The sequence below is a fragment of the Dicentrarchus labrax genome, unplaced genomic scaffold (genome assembly GCF_905237075.1).
Source record: "Dicentrarchus labrax unplaced genomic scaffold, dlabrax2021, whole genome shotgun sequence".
NCBI lineage: Eukaryota > Metazoa > Chordata > Actinopteri > Moronidae > Dicentrarchus > Dicentrarchus labrax.
Genome location: NW_026136928.1, coordinates 369,756 through 395,385, shown reverse-complemented (window position 1 = coordinate 395,385; position 25,630 = coordinate 369,756). Strand labels below are relative to the sequence as shown.

Sequence of the window (25,630 nt, the reverse complement as noted above, 5' to 3'; positions counted from 1 at the left end):
CAATATATCTCAACAACCACTAGATGGATTGTAACAAAACTGTGAACATACACTCATCATTCACACACAATGAATCTTAATGACTTCATAAACACTCTTAATTTCCCTCTAGTATCACCATGAGGTTGACATATTCTTTTATTATAACTAATGACAGCTGTAGGCTACTTTGGGTTGAGTGCTAATGATCATGTGTGAGTAAGATGGCGTACACAGTAAACATTGTAGCTGCTGAATATCAGCATGTTAGCATCGTCACTGTGAGCATATTAGCGTGCTGAAGTGAGCATATTTCAGTTTATATTTGTATCTTTTTTCACATTTTGACCACAGGTTCTTCTTCTGTTTAAGTCTGTCCTGTTGTTTGGCTCCACCGTTTGATATTGAACTTAACCACTGAGGCTATTTCTACCACCACAGCAGCTCTGTCTGTCTGTCTGTCTGTGAGAAAAGGTTTTCACTGTCAAGTACAGAATTAGTGTTGCATCAACAGCAGAAACCGTTTACACAGGAAGAGACTCTTCTTCATCTTCATTCAACCTCAGTCTGATGTTCAGACAGTCAGCAGCAAGACGACATGGAGGTCACAGCTCTCTGCATCAGACTGAGTGAGTACGGACTCTGTTTGATAAAAACTAAATGACGAGGTGGTTGAAGTTCATAAGGCTGTTTAAAAACCTTTAAAGGCTTTCAGCTGAAGTGTATTTTAACAGACAACCTGCTAACCTTTAATAGTAGCTGTTCTAGGAATGGATGAAGCACATAGAAGATATGAACATTGTCTCTTTTCTTTTGTCTCTCCAGTGATGAATGTGTTATTCCTGCTGGGTGCACTTCATCAGGAAGTTGGTAAGGACCAGTTATAGTTCATCCTTTTTTGGGGCGGGAAGTGTTTGTATGTTAGAGTATTAAAGAAAAGAAAGAAGTAGGAAAATGTATTTTGTTGTGATTTTAGTGAACTGACCCTCGTCAAGTAAGAAATTAAAGTTTGTAGTAATGGAACAGCAGTAGCCTTTATACTTTCATATATACATAGATATTCATTTGTTTTAGTTAGGTTGTATTATTATTGTGCCTTGCATAAGCGATCACAATACTACTATTCCCCGTGCTTATTATTCTTCTTCCGTACGTTTTTCGGCGCGCTACTCCTCCCGCAGTTTTTGTCGCACGTACACAAAAAAGGTATCAAAACGTGCGGCTCGGTGAGGACATTAGTGCTATGACTTTTCTAAGCGTTTCGCCAAACGGTTTGCCGACAAATCGCCAAAAACCGGTCCAAAAAATGAATGGGTGTGTATTGCGAGAACCTTCAACTGCCAGAGTGCGTGACATCATCGCTAGAGTGTGGGGAGACAGAAAAAATTGTAGAAAAATAAATTTGTAAACTGCTCTCAAGGCCACAAATGTCACTCTACAGAAATAATTTATAGATAGAAACGTAGGTAAATCCGTTGGGGTCGCAGTGATACCACTGCTGAAGCTGTCAGAGAAATAGTTTTGGCAGGAGACGCACTGATGCGCCAGCAACACCCTCTCACGGCCCCATCTACTCCCATGTTAATTTTAGAGAAGAAATGTTTAAAGGAGCTCGTTGAACCTCTTCTCTCTCAATCTCCCCAGGTCACATTTTTTAACTTTAACCACTGAAACTCGGCAGTGCTATAGTCAACAAGATGACGACGCTCACGGTCTTTTCGGTTTTCATTTCGGTCGTTCCTGGCCATGGGTTCGAGGGGATTCATTTTAAATGTTTTCTGTCTCTCTGAGGAGTTAGAGACAGAGAGAGAGCGCGCGCAGCTGCTGTGGGCTCCCCTGATTGCCATGACAACCAAAGCCTGCTCACACACACACACACACACACACACACACACACACACACACACACAGCTAGCTACAGAGGCTAACAAGGCATTAATAAGCTAGCGCTAGCTAGCTAGCTAAAGAGAATTAGAAGGTATTAGAAGGCTAGCTAATTAATTAAAATGCTAATTAATTAAAATGCTTTGCTTGCTAGAGAGGATAAGCTACTAATGTGCTAGCACTCGCTAGCTAGAGAGGACAAAGGATTACTGTGCTAATTAAACGTCACAAAAGACACTGAAATTCTTAATTAGCATCTATTTCAACTTGTTACACATTACACAAGTAATACAGATTCACTAATGTAATAAAACATCAAGTTAGATTTATTTTGTGAGGAAGAAGACACTCAGACTTTAACTGCACCATTGCTTTCAGGCTGAGGGTGGTGTTTCAAAATAAAAGTCTACAACATTCATTGTATGTTAACAGGTAGAGGGGTCTGGTGGACACTTTATTAAAACTTTAAAAAACCTACACTGCCTATGACTGCACATTAAGAATAGTTTTCTTTCATAATTATATATTACTTATTAATATAAATATTGTTATCAGTGTTATTGATACTGTTATTATTATTATTATTATTATTATTATTATTATAACTACATACTTATTATTCCCATCATTGTGGTTATTACTTATTTAGTTACTTTACCTATTTTAATTAAACCATGACGCTTCCTGCATAATCCCAGGACAATATTATGCCAAACTCCATTTAAGAAATACCATATATTAACAATTATTTGCGCTTACATAAAATCACATAACTGTAGAAACACAAGAAAAAAAACTCATCATATCTCAACAGTCTTCTTGTTAATTCGGCATCAATATAATACATAAATACGAACTTTTTTGCCGACTTTGTCGCGTCAACTGCTGCTATTTCCATTTGTTCTCTCAAATGAACACACACATGTTGAAAGCTTCATTTGTCACATACCTAAGCAATGGTAGAGGTCACATACTGTAAACTACTCGGCAGTGTCAGTAATGTATGGGCCAGTGTCACGGGCCAGAGCAAGGCACAATCAAAATTTCTTTAGGAATTTTCTAGTTTTAGAATTATATTCCAGTGATCTGAGAACAAATGTCTTTATTTGTCTTTCTTTCAGATTCAGTGTCTCTTCGTGTCGACCCAAACAGACTGCAGTTCTTTGAATATGAGACTCTAACTTTCCATTGTGAGGGGTTCAGTGGCTCAACTGGATGGAAACTTGTACGTCAGTTCAGAGGGGGATTTCCCTCTTGTAAATCTAATAGTAAGGTGACATCAACAGGGTCATCTTGTACTATTAGAAATATTTATCCAGATGACAGTGGAGAGTACTGGTGTGAGGATGGAGAGAGGAAGAGAAGCAACAGCATCAACATCACTGTCACTGGTACGTTTGTATTAAGATTCTTTAATAAATTCATGATGAGAATATGAAGTAAATATCAAACACATGTTCTTCAGCTGGTTCTGTGATCCTGGAGAGTCCTGCCCTTCCTGTGATGGAGGGAAAAACTGTGACTCTGAGCTGCAGAAACAAGACGACTTCCTCCAACCTCACAGCTGGTTTCTATAAAGATGGCCTCCTCATGGGCAGCAGCTCTACAGGAGAGATGATCATCCACAGTGTTTCCAAGTCTGATGAAGGACTCTACAAGTGTAAGATCTCTGGAGCTGGAGAATCAGCAGAGAGCTGGTTGGCTGTCAGAAGTGAGTTACTGAAGGATTTCAACACATTTAAATTCTATTTTGTTTTAAGTCTGATTGTTTGATGCTCAGCAGATTAACAGCTCATACTAGGGATGTCCCATCAAGTTTTTGTGCCACTGATCTGAGTCCTGTAACATTAAATTCCTGCCAATGCCAGGTCCCAATCCAATACTATGTTCCTAGATAATACAGGTGTACAGTTTAAGTACATTCAAGTTATTAAAATCAATCCTGTTCACAGGACAACTGAACAGCTCTGCAGTTCATCAAGAAAAAATGCATCCAAGCTGTTCTGAAATAGTTTTATTTATTATTTTACAAAATAAAGTATAAATTAACAATCCCTCTCTGTAATACTGTTTGGCCTTGTCACTGTGTCCCTTTACAAGTGTGCTGCAGTGTTTGGTGCTTTGGTGCAGACTTTACCTGAGTTACCAAATGAACCTTATTCCACTGAGTGTTTATGTTCATCGTCTGTACATGTTCACAGGGATTTTTATGCACTTGCAGTGGTCAGTATGGTTTCTGTCTGTCTCTCCACAACTGTCTGTCTCTCCACTGAGCAGGGGCTGGGCCCGCCTGCTGTAAAACACCACACAGCATATATGACAGCAAAAAGAAAGAGACTTCCACACTTAGCTGAAATAAAACAAAGACATATAACCACTCTCATACTGCATTTAGCGCATTGACTGCATAACACGCTTTGTAGACAATGAAGAAGTATAAAGTGTATCTAGCAATCAGCAGGAAAACAATAACTATTTATTTGATTTTATTCTAATTTTAAGAAGAACAAAATATAAAATCTAACACACAGGGTCACCACTGTGTCTCATGACATCACATTATATACTTTCTGTTGTCTCTGCAGCCCTTCACACAGACAGTGATCCCCCTCAGATCATCCTCCCTCAGATCATCCTTCCTCAGATCAAATGCTCTTCATCTTCAGAACCATTGTCCCCATTGTGCTGATGGTTATGCTGCTGATGCTGCTGGGACTTCTTCACTGTGGGAAACTCGGAGGTAAACAACTATAACTCATGTCCATGTACCTGCATCATAAAGAATACAGCGGGGTGAACGACAAAACGAGAAGATAGTGAAGCAGTTATCATCCCATCATGCTTCATCTGGAAGCTCAACATCCTCCTCATTCACCATTGCATGTTTCATTGTCCATGTTGTTTTATATGTATGTATTTGATGTCATGTCCCATTAATAGTTAGTGCATATTGTGCTTGCACATGGTCATATTGACTGTTTGCATCAGTAATGACAGAATTTACAAAAGGAATATACATTTGTGAACGCAGTATGTTTGATAGAATGATGTTAATTGAATCTCCTGCTGCTCTAAGACATATTATTATTGATTCATTGATTCATGGATGTTTCTCAGGGTGCAGAAGCAGATGTGCCACGTGCTGCGACTGTACCAAGAAGTGAAGATTCTCACCAGTCCAATGAAGACAGTCAGCAAACTGCAGCTTTTTTTTTTTCTCACGACTGTCTACACTTTGACCATAACTCAGACGAAGCGTCTGCAGAGTGACAGCAGCATCTCTACACCTCTGTATGCACACACTCTCTGGCTGTGTGGGGACACACGTGTGAAATGTGTCACGCAATAATGTGCATTAATCTCAGGGCATCAAGTCTCACTTTCTGCTTGTATTTTCTGACTGTAAAATAAAAATAAAGTATAAACAATGTTGGTGGATGACTTTGGTCCAGACTGAAGACAGTGACTCATAATGACTTTGGTGAATCTCTGACTTTCCCTCTAGCTCCACCAGCAGGTCAAAGTTTCCTCTTCTCAATATATCTCAACAACCACTAGATGGATTGTAACAAAACTGTGAACATACACTCATCATTCACACACAATGAATCTTAATGACTTCATAAACACTCTTAATTTCCCTCTAGTATCACCATGAGGTTGACATATTCTTTTATTATAACTAATGACAGCTGTAGGCTGCTTTGGGTTGAGTGCTAATGATCATGTGTGAGTAAGATGGCGTACACAGTAAGCATTGTAGCATCACTGTGAGCATATTAGCGTGCTGAAGTGAGCATATTTCAGTTTATATTTGTATCTTTTTTCACATTTTGACCACAGGTTCTTCTTCTGTTTAAGTCTGTCCTGTTGTTTGGCTCCACCCTCTGATATTGAACTTAACCACTGAGGCTATTTCTACCACCACAGCACCTCTGTCTGTCTGTCTGTGAGAAAAGGTTTTCAGTGTCAAGTACAGAATTAGTGTTGCATCAACAGCAGAAACCGTTTACACAGGAAGAGACTCTTCTTCATCTTCATTCAACCTCAGTCTGATGTTCAGACAGTCAGCAGTAAGACGACATGGAGGTCACAGCTCTCTGCATCAGACTGAGTGAGTACGGACTCTGTTTGATAAAAACTAAATGACGAGGTGGTTGAAGTTCATAAGGCTGTTTAAAAACCTTTAAAGGCTTTCAGCTGAAGTGTATTTTAACAGACAACCTGCTAACCTTTAATAGTAGCTGTTCTAGGAATGGATGAAGCATTTAGAAGATATGAACATTGTCTCTTTTCTTTTGTCTCTCCAGTGATGAATGTGTTATTCCTGCTGGGTGCACTTCATCAGGAAGCTGGTAAGGACCAGTTAGAGTTCATCCTATTTTACATTATTTGGGCGGGAAGTGTTTGTATGTTAGAGTATTAAAGAAAAGAAAGAAGTAGGAAAATATATTTTGTTGTGATTTTAGTGAACTGACCCTCGTCAAGCAAGAAATTAAAGTTTGTAGTAATGGAACAGCAATAGCCTTTATACTTTCATATGTACATAGATATTCATTTGTTTTAGTTAGGTTGTATTATTTTAGAATTATATTCCAGTGATCTGAGAACAAATGTCTTTATTTGTCTTTCTTTCAGATTCAGTGTCTCTTCGTGTCGACCCAAACAAACTGCAGTTCTTTGAATATGAGCCTCTAACTTTCCATTGTGAGGGGTTCAGTGGCTCAACTGGATGGAAATTTGTACGTCAGTCCAAAGGGGAAGTTCCCTCGTGTAAATCTAATAGTAAGGTGACATCAACAGGGTCATCTTGTACTATTATAAATGTTTATCCAGATGACAGTGGAGAGTACTGGTGTGAGGATGGAGAGAGGAAGAGAAGCAACAGCATCAACATCACTGTCACTGGTACGTTTGTATTAAGATCACAAGATTTTGTTATTAACTTATTACATGAAGTAATTATCAAACACATGTTCTTCAGCTGGTTCTGTGATCCTGGAGAGTCCTGCCCTTCCTGTGATGGAGGGAAAAACTGTGACTCTGAGCTGCAGAAACAAGACGACTTCCTCCAACCTCACAGCTGGTTTCTATAAAGATGGCCTCCTCATGGGCAGCAGCTCTACAGGAGAGATGATCATCCACAGTGTTTCCAGGTCTGATGAAGGACTCTACAAGTGTAAGATCTCTGGAGCTGGAGAATCAGCAGAGAGCTGGTTGGCTGTCAGAGGTGAGTTACTGCAAGGATTTCAGCACATTTAAATTCTATTTTGTTTTAAGTCTGATTGTTTGATGCTCAGCAGATTAACAGCTCATACTAGGGATGTCCCCATAACTTTTGTGCCACTGATCTGAGTCCTGTAACATTAAATTCCTGCCAATACCAGGTCCCAATCCAATACTATGTTCCTAGATACTACAGGTGTACAGTTCAAGTACATCAAATTAACTCTCTGCTGATTCTCAGCTCAGAGATCTTACTCGGAGCTGGAGAATCAGCAGAGTAAAGACACACAATGTTATAATTATTAATTAATTTCTATATATAATAAAATGATAATTGTATACATACTTGTGATAGAAATGACTGCTGTAGCTCCACAGAGCTGAAGCAAAGTCGTTGAATCTGTTCGTTAATAATCCTGTTAAACTATTGTCAGACTGTGGACATTCTGCAAAGCTTCAATGGCTGATATTAGTTTCTGAAACCAATGCTTTGAATGCTCAAGGTATTTTAGAAGTTCATACATGAAGTTTTGTAACACTGCATCATTCTCTTCTTATTTTCACTTTTGAATCTTTTCAAACCAATATCAAAACAAACGTTGAACCATCTAATGTCTCATGAAATTACAGCACATTCTAAGTTACTGAAGACTACCTACTCTGATTCTAAAAGCCCAAACCCCCTACATCCTCCACTCCTACATCCTCCAGTTCCACCCCATGGGTCGTTGTTACTGTTCTACTGCTGGTTCTGCTGCTGGTGGTGGGACTACTTCACCTTCACCGTCATTGGCACAGAGGTACAGATACATTTCACTAACTTTGTTTCTAGAACTCATAGCTATTACTGTGTAGCACTCTTCCTAGGTGTTGATGTAGTGTCTGTAGTTGGTGCTCTTTTATATCCCAGTTGGGTCATGGATTACTCCTTTTAACAACCCAGTTCTGCTCCTTTAAACATGTCACATTTATTTCTGCAGAAAAGTGCTAGTCGCTTTAATTTGCATCATTAAGTGTTTTTATTCTACTATATGTAAATTGAAAACTAATAAGATTTGGGAGCTAAAACCAACAATAATCAGTGTTGTGCCTGAAGGGCCGCCCACACCATCACTGGTAACTATAACAGTAACTATAAATATATCTTTTTAAAAATCTTTGGATCATCATTGGGTTAAATTCCAGAGTGATTTGATAAACAATGTTGTGGTATACAACTTAATAAATGCTTATATAACGTATTTTAGGCTCCAAGTAACAAAAAAACGTCAATTTTACAAGAGACATACTGTCAGTCTTAAGCACTGATGGGGTCTCTGAAGTCCTTAATGATGTCCTCTTTTTTTTCAAAACTAAGTATGAATTAAGTTTATCTTCAAAAGACAACAACTAATCGTTCATCAGTGTGGACGCTCACATCATTATCGTTATTGTTCTTAGTGTTGAGGGTATGACACAGATCCCAACCAGAGAACTGTATTTTCATTGGTAAAGGGGGTTATTTTACTCTCCTGCTACTGTTTGGCATTTGGTTTGGTACACTAAAGGGAGAGGTGCAGTGTGGGGGTTGTTACTGGTAACCCAACAGGACATTTTGGCGAGCAAAATGGGGATTTACTCAGAGAAAAAACGCTCCGTAGCACTACTAGAGGTCAAAAACCCCACAGTTATGGATCTTATAAGATCAAACCCTTTCTTATGCCACAGTATTTTAGGACATAATAATCTTTTTTTCTGATTTTGAGAACAGTAGGTTATTTGTACCCTGACCAAACATAACAAACAGTTTACAACAGGAAGTTGCTATGTATTTGCCGTATCAGGACTAAAATATCTTTATCTTCTGTCCCTGGTTTTCTATTGCAGCAGTTATTTCCTGTACTGCAGTATTGGGCTACCTGTCCACAATTATACATGGATCAGACTCAGCTGAGGATCAAACAGGTGAGAACACAAACCAGGTATCAGTGTAATGCTGTAGGAGGGTAAGATAATTAGCCTGCCTTCCTTAATTAGGAGTTTTATTTAGAGAGCACTGTTACAATCCCCGGGCCCCAAGGTGCTTCACAGAAGGAGGAAATTAAATTGGACCAACATGAAATTAAGTATAAAATCACGTCAGTGACCTCTGGAGCTTCCAGTTGTAATCATCATGTTAGGGATTATTGAGTTCTTTGTGGTGTGAAACAGGAAGACCTTTCCGATGATACGTATTAAAACAAACAACAAATGAGCCGACAGACAACATGAATTTCCTTAGCTTGGCGTAGCATTAAATGAAATACTCATATTCTGTCCGTGCATGCCGGTGTGCTTTTCAGTCTCTACTGTGGAGGCCAGTGCAGCTGATGCAGACACACCGACGTATGCTGTCGTAAGAAAAAAGAAGAAGAAAGGTACTTCACTTGGCAGTTTTTACTTACTCTTGTCAAGTACATGAAACCACATCAAACATGTTACTCAAAAGCATTTAGAGTAACACATCTACATTGTTTATAGATTTAATTGTGTAAAACAACTGCATAATACATGTATCAACACTATGCACATGAATGTTAACAACAGCAGTAGAAAAGTTAGTGCACCCTGCAGACATTTCCGTCTTTGTCACATGTGAAGCTGCTTGTAATAATTTGAGCTTCCTGGACTCCAACCACAGCAGAAAACCACAGAGAAAGCAGGTCTAAAGGGCCCCTCAGGGTGTTAGTAGAGCGGAGGTCACGAGTTGGCTTTATGCTGCACAGAAGAGCTGGAACTTGAGACATGCATTCAATTTAAAGTTCCTGTGTCATTCTTTATTTCTTAAACTTTAAAAGAACACACTGACTCTTTAATTTAAGGGGAGTTAAGTTAATCTCCTCCTGGCTCCAGGGCCCTATTTAACAGACCGATGTAGTATACGTGGTATTGATCTCCCAACATGTCAAACTTGCAGTTAAAAGCATTCAAGGGAAAAAAAACACTCTAACACTGTCTCTCTCTGTCAGATGAGGATGAATCGTTGTCAGGACCTGTTTACTACACCTTAGACCTGGATGAAACTCAACAACCAGGTGAGAGTTATTGTGATCAAAAAGCCATAAGAGTGCACACCACTGACTTAGTAATAAAGGAAGTGAAATAAGTGTTCTAGTAAGTGAATTTTTTGGGCAACATACTGACATAACTTCATATATATTTTCAAAGTCAAACCAGGAGCATCCAGCGTCACAGCGAGACATGGTCCCTCAACAGGTTCCAACCCACCTTTAACAGAGGAAGCCTTCTATTCTACAATCCAACCGGTAAGACTGAGAACAATACCTACCTTCTATGCTGCATTCACGTCATACGGGATGGACAGTATAAGGTGGAAAGATTGCTGTAGTTAAAGCTTTGTCAAGCGTTCACATGGTTAGACAACTCAGGACAGTTGTATGATTGCAGATTGGTACGATACATTATACACTATATAGGAATTTGGGTTTAATTGTATTAAATAATGCACCTTGGCTGACAATCGGCATGTAACATACATTTCTTCACCACCTTGAAATTTGTCTACATTTTATGTCATTTGTATTTGTTCTGTCCCTCCTGTCTGTCTTACAGGTTGCGAAGTGACAGCTCGCAGGAGGAGGAGTTTTGAGAGACGCGCTCACAGTTTCACTCACTGTACCTAAATTAGCAACACCAAGATACGAGTGAAGACAAGGAAGTGACCCAGTTACATTAAGTATTGTTATTGTAAGTGAACAAACTATATGAGGGGAAAGGACACTCTTTCAGACCCACACTGTATTCTGGTCATTTTTATACAAATAATGTGAAAGAAAAAATCTCCTTTAGGTGAGTGGTGTCATTTCTTTGTACATTACATGTGTGTAAATGTGTATGTTCATTTATAATCACAGTGAAACTGAGCTGTACAGACATGGTTATAAGTGGTCACGCAACCTTCAGTTAAACATCTGTGTCTTTTAGTAGTATCTTCTTATTATAGTCTAACAGTTAAACCAACTTGTTCCTTCTGCTATGTCCGTTCATGTGTGAGAGTTATCATCAGCATAGGGTGAGAATGCAGTTCACAAGAACAGACCACCAGCAGCTTTTAATACACTCACTGTGGTCAGCTGCTAACTTCATGCTGTTGCATCACTTTTATCTGAAGCAGATACACTGCGTTTGTGGTCAGTAACATAATAATGATGTGAACATAATAGAGTTCTGTCTCATAAAAGTCTAAAGGTAACTGCTTTTACAGTTTATAAAGGTCATGTTCCACACCTCCAAATGTATTCTTTGTTATTTTGTAATTATCTTGTCATTTTGACCAGGCTGAAGGGTTTAAAAGTTGGGCAATCGAAATAAACTGTATACAAATGACAAAGAAAAAGGTTTTTACTTTCACTTTTTGGCCGTTAAACCAGAAAGCGACACAGTGAAATTCATTGGCATGTCTTCATGAAATTTGTTGATCAAGAGGCTTGGTCTACCTGCAGGGTTCCCCAGGTGTTTGTCTCATTCTCTATTCTCTTTTTTTTTTTTCTTCAAACTTCTCTTTAAATGATAATGTACTATGTTTATAATTGATGATTTCAATATTGTTTCTTTGTTTTGTCCCTCATTTTGGTATGGCAGATAGGCCTAAATACTATACCTATAATAATGACCCTTGCCCTCTGGGAGACTAGGCCTACATGTTGTCCTGAAAAACGCCATTATTAGCCAATTGTTTCGAAACCCAGTAGTCCACCAGATTCAGAAAAAAAACGATGTCCAATGCTCCAATAGTCCGCTTTTACAAAATTACACTCTCCCTGGAGTGTTTTCTCCCTGAATATGCTAGTGTATTTGGACATGCAAGAAAGGACAAAGTCAGGTGACCTTTGATGTCATGCAAACAATAATAAACAATAATGTTGTTACCATCATGAAACTGTTGCTGTTTGGTTGGGTTTAGGCATCAGAACCACTTTTGTGTTGTGTTTAAGTATGTTCAAACAGTTAGTTGTTAAATTAACCCAAAATGTAAAAGTTGAATGTTTGAGACTGCAGATGATATATTTCCAGTTTCGTCAACACCGTAATCCACGAGCCTTTAGCAGCGCACGTCACCAAATTCTGAGCTCAAGGATTTGATTTTTCATGCTGAAATGTAATAGCTTCAACTTTTAATCATAGAGTCAGATATTTCATGATGCAGTTGATCAAATTCATTAACGGTGATTTATGTTTCATGCCTATCCAAGCCGTAGACGTGCTGACAATGGGTTTATGGGAAAAGTGAATGTGATTGGCTAAGCAGAGAGAGGGGAGGAACTATCATCACTGCAACTTGAATTTTGTTTCTTTATTCACATTCCCTCCCTGATTTCTTCCTGCTGCTTCTTCTTTCACACTCATCCGTCTCCATCTTCCTCTGCACCGTACAACTCTTGTTAGCAAGGTGGATCTTCTTCTTCTTGAATTTTATTAGCAGTTGCCAAACAAGAAAATTGAGTGTGGATCAGAATGTCTAATATTTAAATTATTGAAATAAAAAAAATCGTCATATCTTCTCATTATTATTGATTAGACTAAGATAGTAACATAGGATTGGAAAACACTCATTTCTTGAGGTCTTTTGTAAAATATCTATTAGATCAAGCACTGGATCAATACTGGATCCAACCGGTGAGGCTTCGCTCCGACTCCGTCTCCACGCAGCCAATCACGAACAACACATGCAGGGAGAGAGACAAAGACAAAGGCTGCAGGCCAGGCAGAAGTGGAGGGTATGACAGATAGTTTATTCAGGAGACATATTTGTCCCACTGATTCCGTCTCAAAAAGAAAAAAAAATGCTAAATTTAGTTTATTACAATGTTGATGTGTTTTAGTCCATTTTTGGCAAGGTTCCCATGAGGGGAGATAACTTGCTTTTAGGTGTGATATGTTGTGTATGAGTATTATATGCTTGTTGTAAAAGGCCTTTTTTGCTCATAAGATCTGACTGGGTGTTCTAGATCACCTGATTGTGTTGGTGAGTAATAAATACTTGATCAACACATGATAAAAAAATAAAAAGGACAGGAAGTCATGCCAGATGACAAAATGAAAGTATATAAGAGGTCACGATCTCACTTCAGGTTACTCTAACAGCAGACACTGAGGCTCCTCAAAGGGTAAGAAGCTGCCATTTCATTTGATATAATTTGTATTATTTATTGATATTATAATGTAATTTATTGATATTAGACTTTCAATAAAATGTCACTATGAATGTTTTAGCAAAAAAGGTTATATTTTAAAAATGTTTTTTTTTAATGCTATAGATTTGAAACTGTAAAATATTTGGACAATATCAAATATGTATTTAAGGAATTTACAGGATGTTTGTAATTTTTCCTAGAGTTCCTAATATCAGGTTTTTTATTGTTGAATGCATTCTGTATGTGATAGAATAATGTTATTAGCAAATTGCTTTACATCTATGTAATATGAGTTATGTGCGACTGTCTTGTCTGACAAAGTGAGTACTTTCCAGGATTGAAACATGTTGTCTGCTGTATTTTCTCTTCCTCTTTGTCCCCTTCAAGTCAGCAAAGAGGGAAAGAAGACTCTTAATAACTGAGATGGATCTGCATGAGGCAAAATTTAAATTATGTGAGTATTCTCTAGCAAGATGAATATTTGATTAATAACTCTTATTATAATTATAACTCTATTTGTAATCCTTTAATTTGTGATCAGGTTAACTCTTTTATGGTAATTTTCAATTATTGATTCACAACGGGGGCTGCACAAGCCAAGAGCGGGACACTAATTTTAGTAGTTATTATGATTCAAGGGGGTGTTGCCCAATGTTTGACAGAAAGTTCCTAATGCCTCTATGGTAGATAAAACATGAAAAAGGACCCTGCAGGGTTCCCTTCCAGCGGACAAGATGTGGTAAATGTTAAAGACAAAGCTGCTTCACCATAAATGAATCCTGACTTTCTGTTCATTGGTCTCCACCGCACAGCTGGTGATCTTTTCTTTCATCATTTCCCTAAAACCGCCTTGAGTCAGCCATTGACCCCCACTTTGACTTTGTGTGTTTGTATGAATGAAGCTGAATGCTGTCAGAGTGCGTGCTGAAAGTACACATTTCCCCTTATAAGTTCCATGATTTATTCCCACTCAGCAATTTAGAGTCACTGAAGAAAGTTTTAGTTCTGCTTTTTTAGATTTATACTGGTACAGTTTGGCTTTCATCACTGTCTGATGAAGTGAGGAGAGGTCAATTTTTGCTTGCCTTTACAGGAAAATATTTGAAATAATGTCTGGGGAAATTCAGGAGAGTTACCTTACTGACTGTTAAGTACAGCAAAGCATGTCTAAATGCACAACTAGAATTTGGATCTATAAAACTCAGTAGAACTTCTCCACTTTGTCAACTGTGCTTCAGGAAAAAGAACAAGCTTGCTGAACCAAATATTAAGATTAAAAACATTTAGATAAAAGTTCCCTGCTGCAGTATGCTTTTCTCTCCATGTGTGTTTCCAGTTGCTGTCAGTGTGCTGCTGCTCACACTTTACCCCAGCTATGCCCCTGCTATCACTATGAAGGAACATCTGGCTGATTGTCTGGAGGACAAAGACTACCATGAGCTGCTGCAGACTGTGCAGAACGGCCACCCACACATCAATACCTCTCATCATGTTGTTATTGTCGGAGCTGGCATGGCTGGACTGACAGCTGCCAAGTTACTGCAAGACGCAGGACACAAGGTACACAAGGCAACAGGCTTAGGTTCTATACATGTTATATTAAAAAAAAACACTGCATGAAAAAAAGACATTTTTCTGATTATTAAGCATGAACCTGCTGGGAAGTAGGGTCTGGGTAGGACCCAAGTTCAGGCTAAGAATGGTTAGAATAGTAGCAGTAGCAGAATGTATTGTATTTATTTATGTGTTTTGGTAACAAGGTAACCATATTAGAGGCTAGTGATCGTATTGGAGGACGGGTGGAGACCTACAGGAATGAAAAAGAGGGCTGGTATGCTGAGCTGGGAGCCATGAGGATCCCAAGATTTCACTAGTGAGTTTATGTACATTTTTAAATTTAGCATTCACATATATAACAAATGCATGCAACACTCCCCCCTCTCAGACTAGAATAACAGTTTGAATTAATTAACTTGCTTACAAGAATAAGTAGAGAGACTTTGCAGTTACAAGCTAACACTGCCACCCTCACTTCCTGTCAACAGTATCGTCGGTTGGTTTGCTAAAAAGCTAGGGGTCAAACTGCATGAATTCCGCATGGAGGACCTGAACACCTTTTACCTGGTCAATGGGGTACGGAAGAGAACATACACAGTGCAATCAAACCCTGACGTGTTGAAGTACAAAGTGCGGAGAAGTGAGAAAGGAAAAACAGCCGACGAGCTGCTACAGCGAGCTTTACAGAAGGTACGTTAGAGATTGAAAATAAATGCGGGATGGAGTTAACACAGTTAAGTTCATACATTCTTACATGGTACCATACATGGCCCAATTCTGTGTTTTAAGCTATAGAGGAACCAGTTAGATAGGATACATTTAAACTTCTGAAAATTTGGAAGGATGTATGTATGGTTGTTATGCAAACTGCCATACATTTGAGTTACACATTCATGGTTCAGCATACATATCATTTTGTGAATACTTGTGATAACAGCATTAGATCAATGGGCGATTCAATTAACTTCATCCATGGAAGTGACATTTTCTTTTTCTTTTTTTAGGTCAAAGATGAAGTAGAAGCTCATGGTTGCAGGGCTGCGCTGAGAAAATATGACCATTATTCTGTGAAGGTAAAACATTTTAATTAGATTTTAATGTGTCACTATGGTGAGTCGCATAATGTGGCCTCTAAAAGTGAACATAATCAGTGAGTTAAAAAAGAATATAGAAACTAAAAAACTGTAAGATAGGAGAAGACAGAAAAGTAAAATGCCAATATATTGGCCTTATTTTCCCCAGCAATTTTGAGATTTTGCTATGAATTAAAACATCAATAGGTCTCTAGTATGATTCTTGAGATTTAAAAACCTGACCAGTGGAAAATATTTTATCAAGCAATTTTGTTTTGTCTTCTTTCTGAGCCACTATGACAGCATGGTATTTTATTTGTTTAACAGGAGTATCTGAAGGAAGAAGGAGGCCTGAGTTCAGAAGCAATAAGAATGATTGGAGACCTGCTTAATGAGCAGAGCCTTATGTACACAGCCCTCAGTGAGATGATCTATGACCAGACTGACATCAATGACACTGTTAAGTGAGTCCCTACATTCGATATTGTCAAATATTTAACATGGGAATCATATTTTATTGCACACTAGTTAAAAATGATAAATCCCCGAGCCAGCAAAAACAGAGTTTTGTTTCTGGCCACCTAATGGGGATGTATGTCCAATATTGAGCCTTAGTTCTGCTTTGGGTTCACTCACTGCTTAGCAGAAATAACCAACTCTTCAAATGCTAAAAGCTCCAAAGTCACTAGCAAGTTGCTAAGAAGATAGTGTGCAGAGGGTTCACCAGAAGGCAATACTGTGGTTGATAAAGATAACTTTAGCTTGTCTTAGATTGTTGGTATGATAGGAGTTGGCTTCCAGACACAAATCAAGAGCATATGGACATACTGCAAATTTACACCAGTCTCTGCAAAAATACACGCAATGAGTGGATGTCCTTGTCTTTTCGTATTTTAGGTATGACGAAGTGATCGGTGGTTCAGACCTTCTCCCGAAAGCTTTTCTTACTGTCCTTGATGTCCCTATTCTCCTCAATTCCAAGGTCAAGCGCATCAGCCAGTCAGATAAAGGTGTAGTTGTATCGTACCAGACAGGGCAACAGTCTGATCTTACTGACCTTCTCGCCGATGTCGTCCTGGTAACAACCACAGCCAAAGCAGCCCTTTTCATAGACTTTGATCCACCTCTCTCCATCAGAAAGATGGAGGCCCTGAGGGCAGTCCACTATGACAGCTCCACTAAAATCATCCTCACCTTCAGCAAGAAGTTCTGGGAGAGTGACGGCATCCATGGAGGAAAGAGCATCACAGACAGGTCCTCTCGATTCATCTACTACCCCAGCCACAGTTTCCCAGCAAATAAGACCATCGGCGTCCTCCTGGCTTCCTACACCTGGTCTGACGACTCCCTCCTCTTCAATGGTGCGAGCGATGAAGAACTGAAAGAGCTGGCTCTGAGAGATTTGGCAAAGATCCATCAGAGGGATGTTAGGCCTTACTGCACAGGGGTGCTGGTAAAGAGGTGGAGCGCAGATCCTTACAGCTTGGGTGCCTTCGCTCTCTTCACGCCCTATCAACATTTAGAGTATGCTAAGGAGCTCTTCAGAAGTGAAGGCAGGATACACTTTGCTGGTGAACACACAGCCTTTCCTCACGCTTGGATTGAGACATCTATGAAATCTGCAATCAGGGCTGCTACAAACATTAACGAAGCGGTGCTCTTGAATTCAGAGTTAGCTAAATGTCCGGTGAGAGATGAGCTGTAGGGTCTGGAGAATTGATTACAAGCAACCATGTATTATGGTATTAATAAAAAAAGAGTAGCAAGTGTGAAATATATCCAGCTAATGTCACAGAAATTGTTTATGTTGAAATACCATTTTAATCAAACATAAATCAATAAAACCTCTATGTACAATATAAAGTGATTGTTTTAAAATGACTTATGTATACACAAAGAAAAATAAATGTTTCAAACAGACTGAATTAGAATATTTTCATTTCCTGAAAAAAATGCATGTGATTACTGCATCTGCTGCCACCACAACCACCACTACCGCTGCAGCTTCTCAAAGAGCTCCAGTAAAAAGTGTTCCCATCTGATGATACCACCCAAGATTGATAACTGATAACTGAATACTGCATTCAAGAAATCTGTTGGGGTTTTTATTAATGGCTACAAGGAGGAGCTATTGCCAGGATAATTGTATGAAAAGCATTTAAGAGTTATGGCCTGTTAAGTGCATCCAGCCAAAACTTTGGTAGCCAATTACAGACAAACGAATAGTGATACCCGAACACAAACCTATAAGTCTTCTTCAGCTTCATCTAAATGTTGTCCATAATGTTTTAAGGCACAGATGGGTGAGGCCTATATCAGTAAAATTGGCATTATCCAAGGAACCCACTGTACAAAAATGTTTGTTCTATTCCTAACTGTTCATGAGTTATTAGCCAAAACATAATGCTTCATGGTGGGGTATATATATATTGTTCTGAAGAAATTCACACACATTTTGCGAAATAGAAAAAAAAAATCATACAGTTATAATTACACAGACATTTATAGTCATTGTGGACAATCTGAATGCCGTTCAAAACGTGATATCTAGTATCCAAAGAAGAAATGTGTGTGGAGATATATGTGACTTGATTTTGCATATTTTGAAAAATATAGAGTGACTTTTGAATTGACCATACTTTGTAGTAAGGCAAACTTGTCACAGTTCAGTGGATGTGCTGAAAAACATTTTAGCTTTGTAGGACATACAGGTGATTTATTTCGATTTTTCGAAGGTTTGGAATTTGTAGGACTTAATAACCAACCATATGTTGGTGCTATTGAATATATGCTTTAATATGTTTTGCACATCTCCATTCTTTCATCAGATTCTGATGAGTATATGTGACTCCCATTGTCGGGCCATTCAAAGGAAATTGCAGTAATATATTCATATAATTTAATAGCTGTAACAGATATCAAAATAAGTCATAGAGAAATAACCCAATGAGGAAATGCAACAAGTCATTCATCTTAGATTTAGTTTGCTAACCACGTTTGCCATTCCCACCGTCACGTTTTCAGTGTGTGCCACTTAGCTTGGTTAGCTTGTAAGGAAGTAAGAAAACTACTTCTCAGCTCTACCACAGTGCATTTTGGTGTTCATACAACACATGACACATGACAAATTCTCGATTAACACTTAGGAGGACTATGGGTTCCTTTAGTGAATGCTTAAAACCAAGACAGTAGTCAAGATCACCCCATACCTATGAAGATTGTGTCCATAAATTGATTCAAAAATTACCTATAAATCCAGTATTGCTATACATCGGTTTTGCTTGGTCAGTGTATTCAATTATGTTTTTAAAATACCAAAATTTTATGTTTTTATTTTTTTTCTTGGTCAAAATGGGATGAGCAAATTTTTGGGGGGGATTTTCATTTTCTATGTCATATAATAAAAAGGAAATCACCATAAAACAGGTTTACACATTCACAAAAGGAACCCATAATCCTCACAAGTGATGATAAATGCAGGTCAAAATGAATGAGCCAAAGAAGTATGAACCAAAATGCACTGTAGTAGAGCTGATAATTTAAGGATTTTTTTTTTTTACTTCCTTTCAAGCTAAACTCGCTTAAGATACAGTCTCCATGTGACACACACTGAATATGGCAATAATGGCAGACCTGATTAAGATGAATGACTCGTAAAATTCTTGTTGAATTTCCTCACTGCAGTTGCATTTTTGGCAGAGTTCCCATCAGATAACGCCCAGACTCCTTGTTCAGGTTGAGTAATTGTGTTTTTTTTCTGATCATGAGACCTGAGGTTATTCCGGATCACCTGATTGCAAGGGTTGGTAAATGATGAAACTGAAAACCAAACATACTGGAAGTCATGGCCTTTGAGGTCAGGCCAGTCAAGTGAGCATCGAGGCGAAGTGCGGTATATAAGAAAGCTAAGATTTCACAAAAGGTCACTGTAACATCAGATCAGCTCCTCAAGAGGTAAGAATCTGTCATTTCATCTTGTATATGCATGTAAAAAGATTATCTGTTATTGTTTTCTTGCAAATCTTATATTAGGAATTAATTTGCAGAACATTACATCGCCTATACAAGATAAGATGAAACCGAATATAAAATAGCTATAAAAAAAGACAAATTAATAACTAATGTAAAAAGAAAATTTACTTAAAATATAAACTGCAATAGTAGAAATTGGATCTATAATGAAATGAATTTAAATTTGACTCAGTTTTAATTTTTACTATCTTTTTCTGTGTTTTTCTTGTTGCATTTTTCTTATTGTAAATGTTTTCTGCCATGCATATCATATGCTAAATTCATGAAAACCCTAATATAAGGTAGCATACTATAACAGTCAAAGATGAAACTTCTCTCAGTTCAAGTATTAACATATTTTGTCTCCTATATGTTTCTTTTCCTCATCCTCACCGCAGAAAAGCTTCCAAACTGAGATGGATTCACATGCCGTTAAGTGGAAATTCTGTGAGTATTTTAAGCAATATTGTGCTTTTTGTTATTAGATAAACCAACAAAGACATGAGATACTTTATAATTCCAAAGTCATTCCTAAGTCAAGAACCACCATTAAAAGTCTTCAGTCAATCAGATATCAGACCACCCGGAGACATCTGTCATCTGTTCCTTGATCTTTTTTCTTGTCTACAGTTTTGAGTCAGGAAATAAGCCCTGTACAGTAGTTCTGCTTTTGAGCACAAGGTTTTCATGGGTGCAGTTTTACTTTCATCATTACATGATACAATGCAGAGAGGGAAGTAATTATAAGTGGGATTTGCCAAAGTAAAGCCATTGCTTTTGTCTGCGGGTAATTTTCGGAACTGAATTCTTTTTTCCAAAGTTTCTGGACTCTCTGATTTCAAATCATCCACACCGCTATTTCCCGTTTTATGATAGCATAGAGAGATCCAGTCAGAGCTGTACATCAAATTGGCAGCTTACCATTTACATATCATTTTCAATGTACAAAGCCCCAGATAGACTAAATGTTCACAGGCCACTCAATTACTTTGGCTCATTTTAAATCATCATGTGGCAAAAGCTTTAATGTGTTTTGTGAGAAAGCCAAGTTTAATGTAAATTACAGCAAAATAAACCCAAAAAATAAATAAATAAAGATGATGAAATGGTTAAGTATAATGTGAAAGTGAAAAAAATAATTTGGTACTTCTTATAGAGAAAACCGAAAAAGTGTTCAATCTGTACACTTTCAGTTAATTATTTCCCATTATTCCTAGTTTACCCTAAACCACAAAAAGTTAAAGTTTCCTTTATCTTTTGAGAATTTTTTTTAACAAATTCCATAGCATATACAAGCATTTTTTGTTTGTCTATGTTTAGATGGTTCATTTATCTGACTGGGTGAAGTTCACCTGTAATAGATGGTGATAGACAGATGGTTCATCCAATCACGTGCAGGGTTTTTAGAAGTGCCCTGCCCTTTTCCAAACAGTTACCAATGAGAATTACCCATATGGTTCACAGGTTAGTTTGCTGTTGGAGTAAGTTGTGTGTTTTTCTCTCTGTGTGTTTCCAGTTGCTGTCAGTGTGCTGCTGCTCACACTGTACGACAGCAACACTGCTGCTGTCAGCATGAAGGAACACCTGGCTGATTGTCTGGAGGACAAAGACTACAGTGAGCTGCTGAAGACATTGGAGAAGGGCCTCCCGCAAATAAATAAATCTCATCACGTTGTTATTGTCGGAGCTGGTGCAGCTGGACTGACGGCTGCCAAGTTACTGCAAGATGCAGGACACAAGGTGCATGCAACAGACTGACACTGAATGAGGAAGCTTGTCAACAATATATATATATAGCAAAGAGCAAATTACATTTTATTTTCACTACTTAATGTTATTGGTGTGTGATTATGCTAAATCAAAAATCAGGACTAAGACTCCTATGACTAAGTACTTTATCTGTTTTAACAAGGTAACCATATTAGAGGCTAGTGGTCGTGTTGGAGGACGGGTGCACACCTACAGGAATGAGGAGGAGGGCTGGTATGCTGAGATGGGAGCCATGAGGATCCCAAGTTTTCACTAGTGAGTGAAAATGTTTCTTAAATTAGGTCGTTTTTTCCTCAAATGAATGTTGTGTTTTACCCTTTCAGCTACTCAAAACTCCTTGTTAAATAGTAAGCATGAGGAGCAATGCCTAACAACTTAGAGAAATTCAAGCATCATCAACATAAACCCAACAGCCTTTGACAGGTGCACTGCGTGAAAATGCCACAGCGATTAGCTCGTTTGCAATGGTTAAATATGATTAAGTGATGTATAGAAAGTAACAGCACGAACAGTATTCCAATCTTTTATGTCTTATTTATGTTACTTGCTGAGTATCTGGTGTATGTAGTTGTCATAGAGGCATCAGTGTTCAGTTGAGACTGTTTTATAACCAGTTAAAAACTCACTCTTGGCTCACATTTTCCAGACTTCAGGGATATTTGAATCACAAGCTTATCACCTCATTGTTACACAGCATTGTCCGCTGGTTTGCTAATAAGCTGGGGGTCAAACTGAATCCATTCATCATGGAAGACATAAACACCTTTTACCTGGTACATGGGCTGCGAAAGAAGACGTATGCAGTGAAAACAAACCCTGACATCCTGAAGTATAAACTGCCGAAAAGCGAGAGGGGGAAGTCACCCGACCAGCTTCTACAGCAAGCTTTACAGAAGGTATGCAAAAGAAAAGTCAATTGTATCAGCTGTTTGTCTTTTACAATTGCTGCAACTTTTCATTCCTTGTAGAATTTCAGGGGCCTAAAAGCCCAGTTCAGACCAGTTTTAGAAGCTTGACTCAAGCGGATCTTGAATCCCCAGTGGCTGGTTTTAGAACGTACGGCATGACACCTGTTTCAACAGCCAATCAGCTGTTATTTCAGCAGCATTTGAAATATTTATTCTAAAAACACTTTGAAATATAATAATATAATAATCGAAACAGTTTAAGTAATCTAGACTTATATATATGAAACACATTTATTTTAGTTAAATAAAACAGTGTTAGGTTTAGGTGGTGTGTGATTGAGTGTGTGAAGAGAAACCGCTGTGAATAACACTGGATGAAATAATCTTTTCTGCAGGTGAAAGATGAAGTGGAGGCACATGGCTGCAAAGCTGCTCTACAGAAATATGACCACTATTCTTTGAAGGTAAATCATGATGTGATTTCATGGAATTCTACAAAATGAGCAAGTCTGACTCACAAGACTATGTGATGTGCGCTTAAAATTAAGGTTGAATGAGCTTGAACACCAAATTTATAAAACATCTGTTTGTGCTTTCACAGGAGTATCTGAAAGCAGAAGGTGGTTTGAGTCCAGAAGCGGTGAGGATGATTGGCGACTTACTCAATGAACAGAGTCTCATGCACCTGGCGCTGACTGAGTTGCTTTATCTCCAGAGCGACGTTAGCGACAGCACCACGTAAGATTTAACAGACTGTAGTTGTTTTGACAAGAATCATAAGAAAAGAAAGATGTGATTCATCACGTCTGACCAAATACAGCATTCTTATTCAAAGCTACATATGTGTGAAGATCCAATTGGGTATTGGTTCAAAATAAACTCTAAGCATATCTACTCTATCCTAAGTCAGGCTGAATGACACCGAGAGTCCCACACAACGCATAAAGGAGACTGTCAGTCTGTCTGTTAGATTGTTCTTAATCTTGGTCTTCCAAGACTATATCTTGTCTACGATATGTTGGGTGCTTATTGTTCAACCTTATCGACTGATCTAGTCTAGTCAGAGAGGAGGCTAAAATAACATGGAAGAGGCACAGGCTGTGACCTCTTTCAAATTTGTAGACAAACTTAGAGTAGAATGGGGACCATTTCAGTCTAATGTGAAGAAGGAAAGTTCCTTCCCAGTTAAGCTTGTTGAAGTGGTTGCATATATAGAGTTTGGCCATTGCAGACTTGAAGTGCAATAAAAATTAATTGAATTTCAGATATACTGTACTTTATGGGCTAGACAGAGACAGGCAGGTCAATCTGTAGCTTAGCTGTTTAAATGAATATAAATGACCATGGGTCAGATCTGCTGAATGACATTGCATAATACATAAAGTACAAACCAGGCAGTCATTTTGTGACATTTGAGCTCAGTTCAATAAAACTAAAATGTGGTTTTGTTTTGAAGGTACGATGAAGTGACTGGTGGGACAGATCTCTTGACCACAGCTTTCCTCACTGTCCTGGATGTCCCCATCCTCCTCAACTCTAAGGTCAAAGGTATCAGCCAATCACATAGGGGTGTGACTGTATCATATCAGACAGGCAAACAGTCCTCTTTACAGAATCTTTTAGCTGACGTCGTCTTGGTAACAACCACAGCCAAGGCAGCTCTGTTCATTGACTTCCATCCACCTCTCTCCATGAGAAAGATGGAGGCCCTGAGGGCAGTCCACTATGAAAGTTCCACTAAAATCATCCTCACCTTCAGCAAGAAGTTCTGGGAGAGTGACGGCATCCATGGAGGAAAGAGCATCACAGATGGGCCATCTCGATTCATCTACTACCCCAGCCACAGTTTCCCCAAAAATCAAACCATTGGGGTCCTACTGGCTTCCTACACCTGGGCTGATGACTCCCTCCTCTTCAATGGTGCAAGTGACGAAGAGCTGGCAGAGCTGGTTCTGAGAGACTTGGTGCAGATCCACGGAGAAAAGGTCAGGTCTTACTACACAGGGGTGCTGGTAAAGAGGTGGAGCCTCGATCCTTACAGCTTGGGGGCCTTTGTTCTCTTCACGCCCTATCAACATTTAGAGTATGCTAAGGAGCTCTTCAAAAGAGAAGGCAGGATACACTTTGCCGGTGAACACACAGCCTTTCCTCACGCTTGGATAGAGACATCTATGAAATCTGCAATCAGGGCTGCTACAAACATTAACGAAGCTGCGCACAAAGAGTTAAATAGAATTCAACACCAAGACGAGCTCTAGGGTCTTAAATCCAGCACTTTACCTAGGTGGTTGCATTGCCTGGCAAAAGAGTGAAAGTCGTTGATTTGCATTTTTCACCAGCCAGGTCTAAACTGGATGGACTTTTGGCAGTGAATGATGGCTTGATGTTGATAGACAACAGCATAGTTCGATGTCATTCATTACGCAGCTGCTTTAGAAATAACTGTCTAACCTCAGTAGGATGTGCATCACTAGTGTTCCTCCAATCTTCATGTTTATATCTTATTCATTTCTGTCTGTGTGATCAAAAAGGTGCTCAATGACAAACAACTACTGACTTTTCTCTCTGCTCTGAACATTTTTCAACTGAAGACAAGAAAAAGTTTGAGCTGCCCAAAGAGAATATGCACAAAATGCTTGCTTCTGCTGTCAAAAATAAAGAGGCTCTCCTGCATTCTCTGATCTTTGAAAATAAAGCTTTGGTATTGTCAAACCTGACCTTTATAAGTTATTACACCTCCTTTGATAGAAATGCTTTACAACCCTTTCCCTGTCATAAATGATGAGTTTAGCCACACATATTTGTAACTGTTGCATATGTCCAAATTTTAATTTCACTTAATAGAAACATAACTTTTTCACAGTTATATCAGTTGTGATACAAACATTGCAAAAACACTATCTACCAGTAAACTAAATTTTCACAAAACAAAACCACAACAAATGGCTCCCATTTACAAATCTTTTATTTTAAGTTATTGAATATGGCAATAGGCAGTCCATAATAACAATAAACATTCACATATAGTAAATACCGAGCAAAAAATAGC

The 25,630-nt window shown here is 38.5% G+C and overlaps 3 protein-coding genes across 3 annotated transcripts in view; all 3 read left to right on the top strand.

The window, feature by feature from the left end:
• Nucleotides 1–10,692, top strand: part of LOC127360688 (sialoadhesin-like) — a 48,835-nt gene extending 38,143 nt beyond the window's left edge. The window contains exons 8-10 of the mRNA XM_051395143.1: nucleotides 6,940–7,093; nucleotides 10,077–10,192; nucleotides 10,681–10,692. Coding sequence (XP_051251103.1) covers nucleotides 6,940–7,093; nucleotides 10,077–10,192; nucleotides 10,681–10,692 — 282 coding nt within the window. The remainder of the gene's footprint in view (nucleotides 1–6,939; nucleotides 7,094–10,076; nucleotides 10,193–10,680) is intronic.
• Nucleotides 10,693–12,722: 2,030 nt separating this feature from the next.
• Nucleotides 12,723–17,812, top strand: LOC127360716 (L-amino-acid oxidase). Its single transcript, XM_051395195.1, has 9 exons — nucleotides 12,723–12,845; nucleotides 13,200–13,235; nucleotides 13,650–13,716; nucleotides 14,599–14,822; nucleotides 15,023–15,135; nucleotides 15,308–15,509; nucleotides 15,824–15,892; nucleotides 16,220–16,356; nucleotides 16,790–17,812. The coding sequence occupies exons 1-9, from the start codon at nucleotides 12,795–12,797 to the stop codon at nucleotides 17,595–17,597; spliced, it is 1,707 nt and encodes a 568-aa protein (XP_051251155.1). The 5' UTR covers nucleotides 12,723–12,794; the 3' UTR covers nucleotides 17,598–17,812.
• Nucleotides 17,813–19,733: 1,921 nt separating this feature from the next.
• LOC127360717 (L-amino-acid oxidase) lies at nucleotides 19,734–25,293 on the top strand. The gene is made up of 8 exons (XM_051395196.1): nucleotides 19,734–19,846; nucleotides 20,302–20,350; nucleotides 21,420–21,643; nucleotides 21,816–21,928; nucleotides 22,368–22,569; nucleotides 22,977–23,045; nucleotides 23,183–23,319; nucleotides 24,038–25,293. Exons 2-8 carry the CDS (start codon nucleotides 20,320–20,322, stop codon nucleotides 24,837–24,839), a joined length of 1,578 nt encoding a protein of 525 aa, XP_051251156.1. The 5' UTR covers nucleotides 19,734–19,846; nucleotides 20,302–20,319; the 3' UTR covers nucleotides 24,840–25,293.
• Nucleotides 25,294–25,630: the final 337 nt, after the last annotated feature.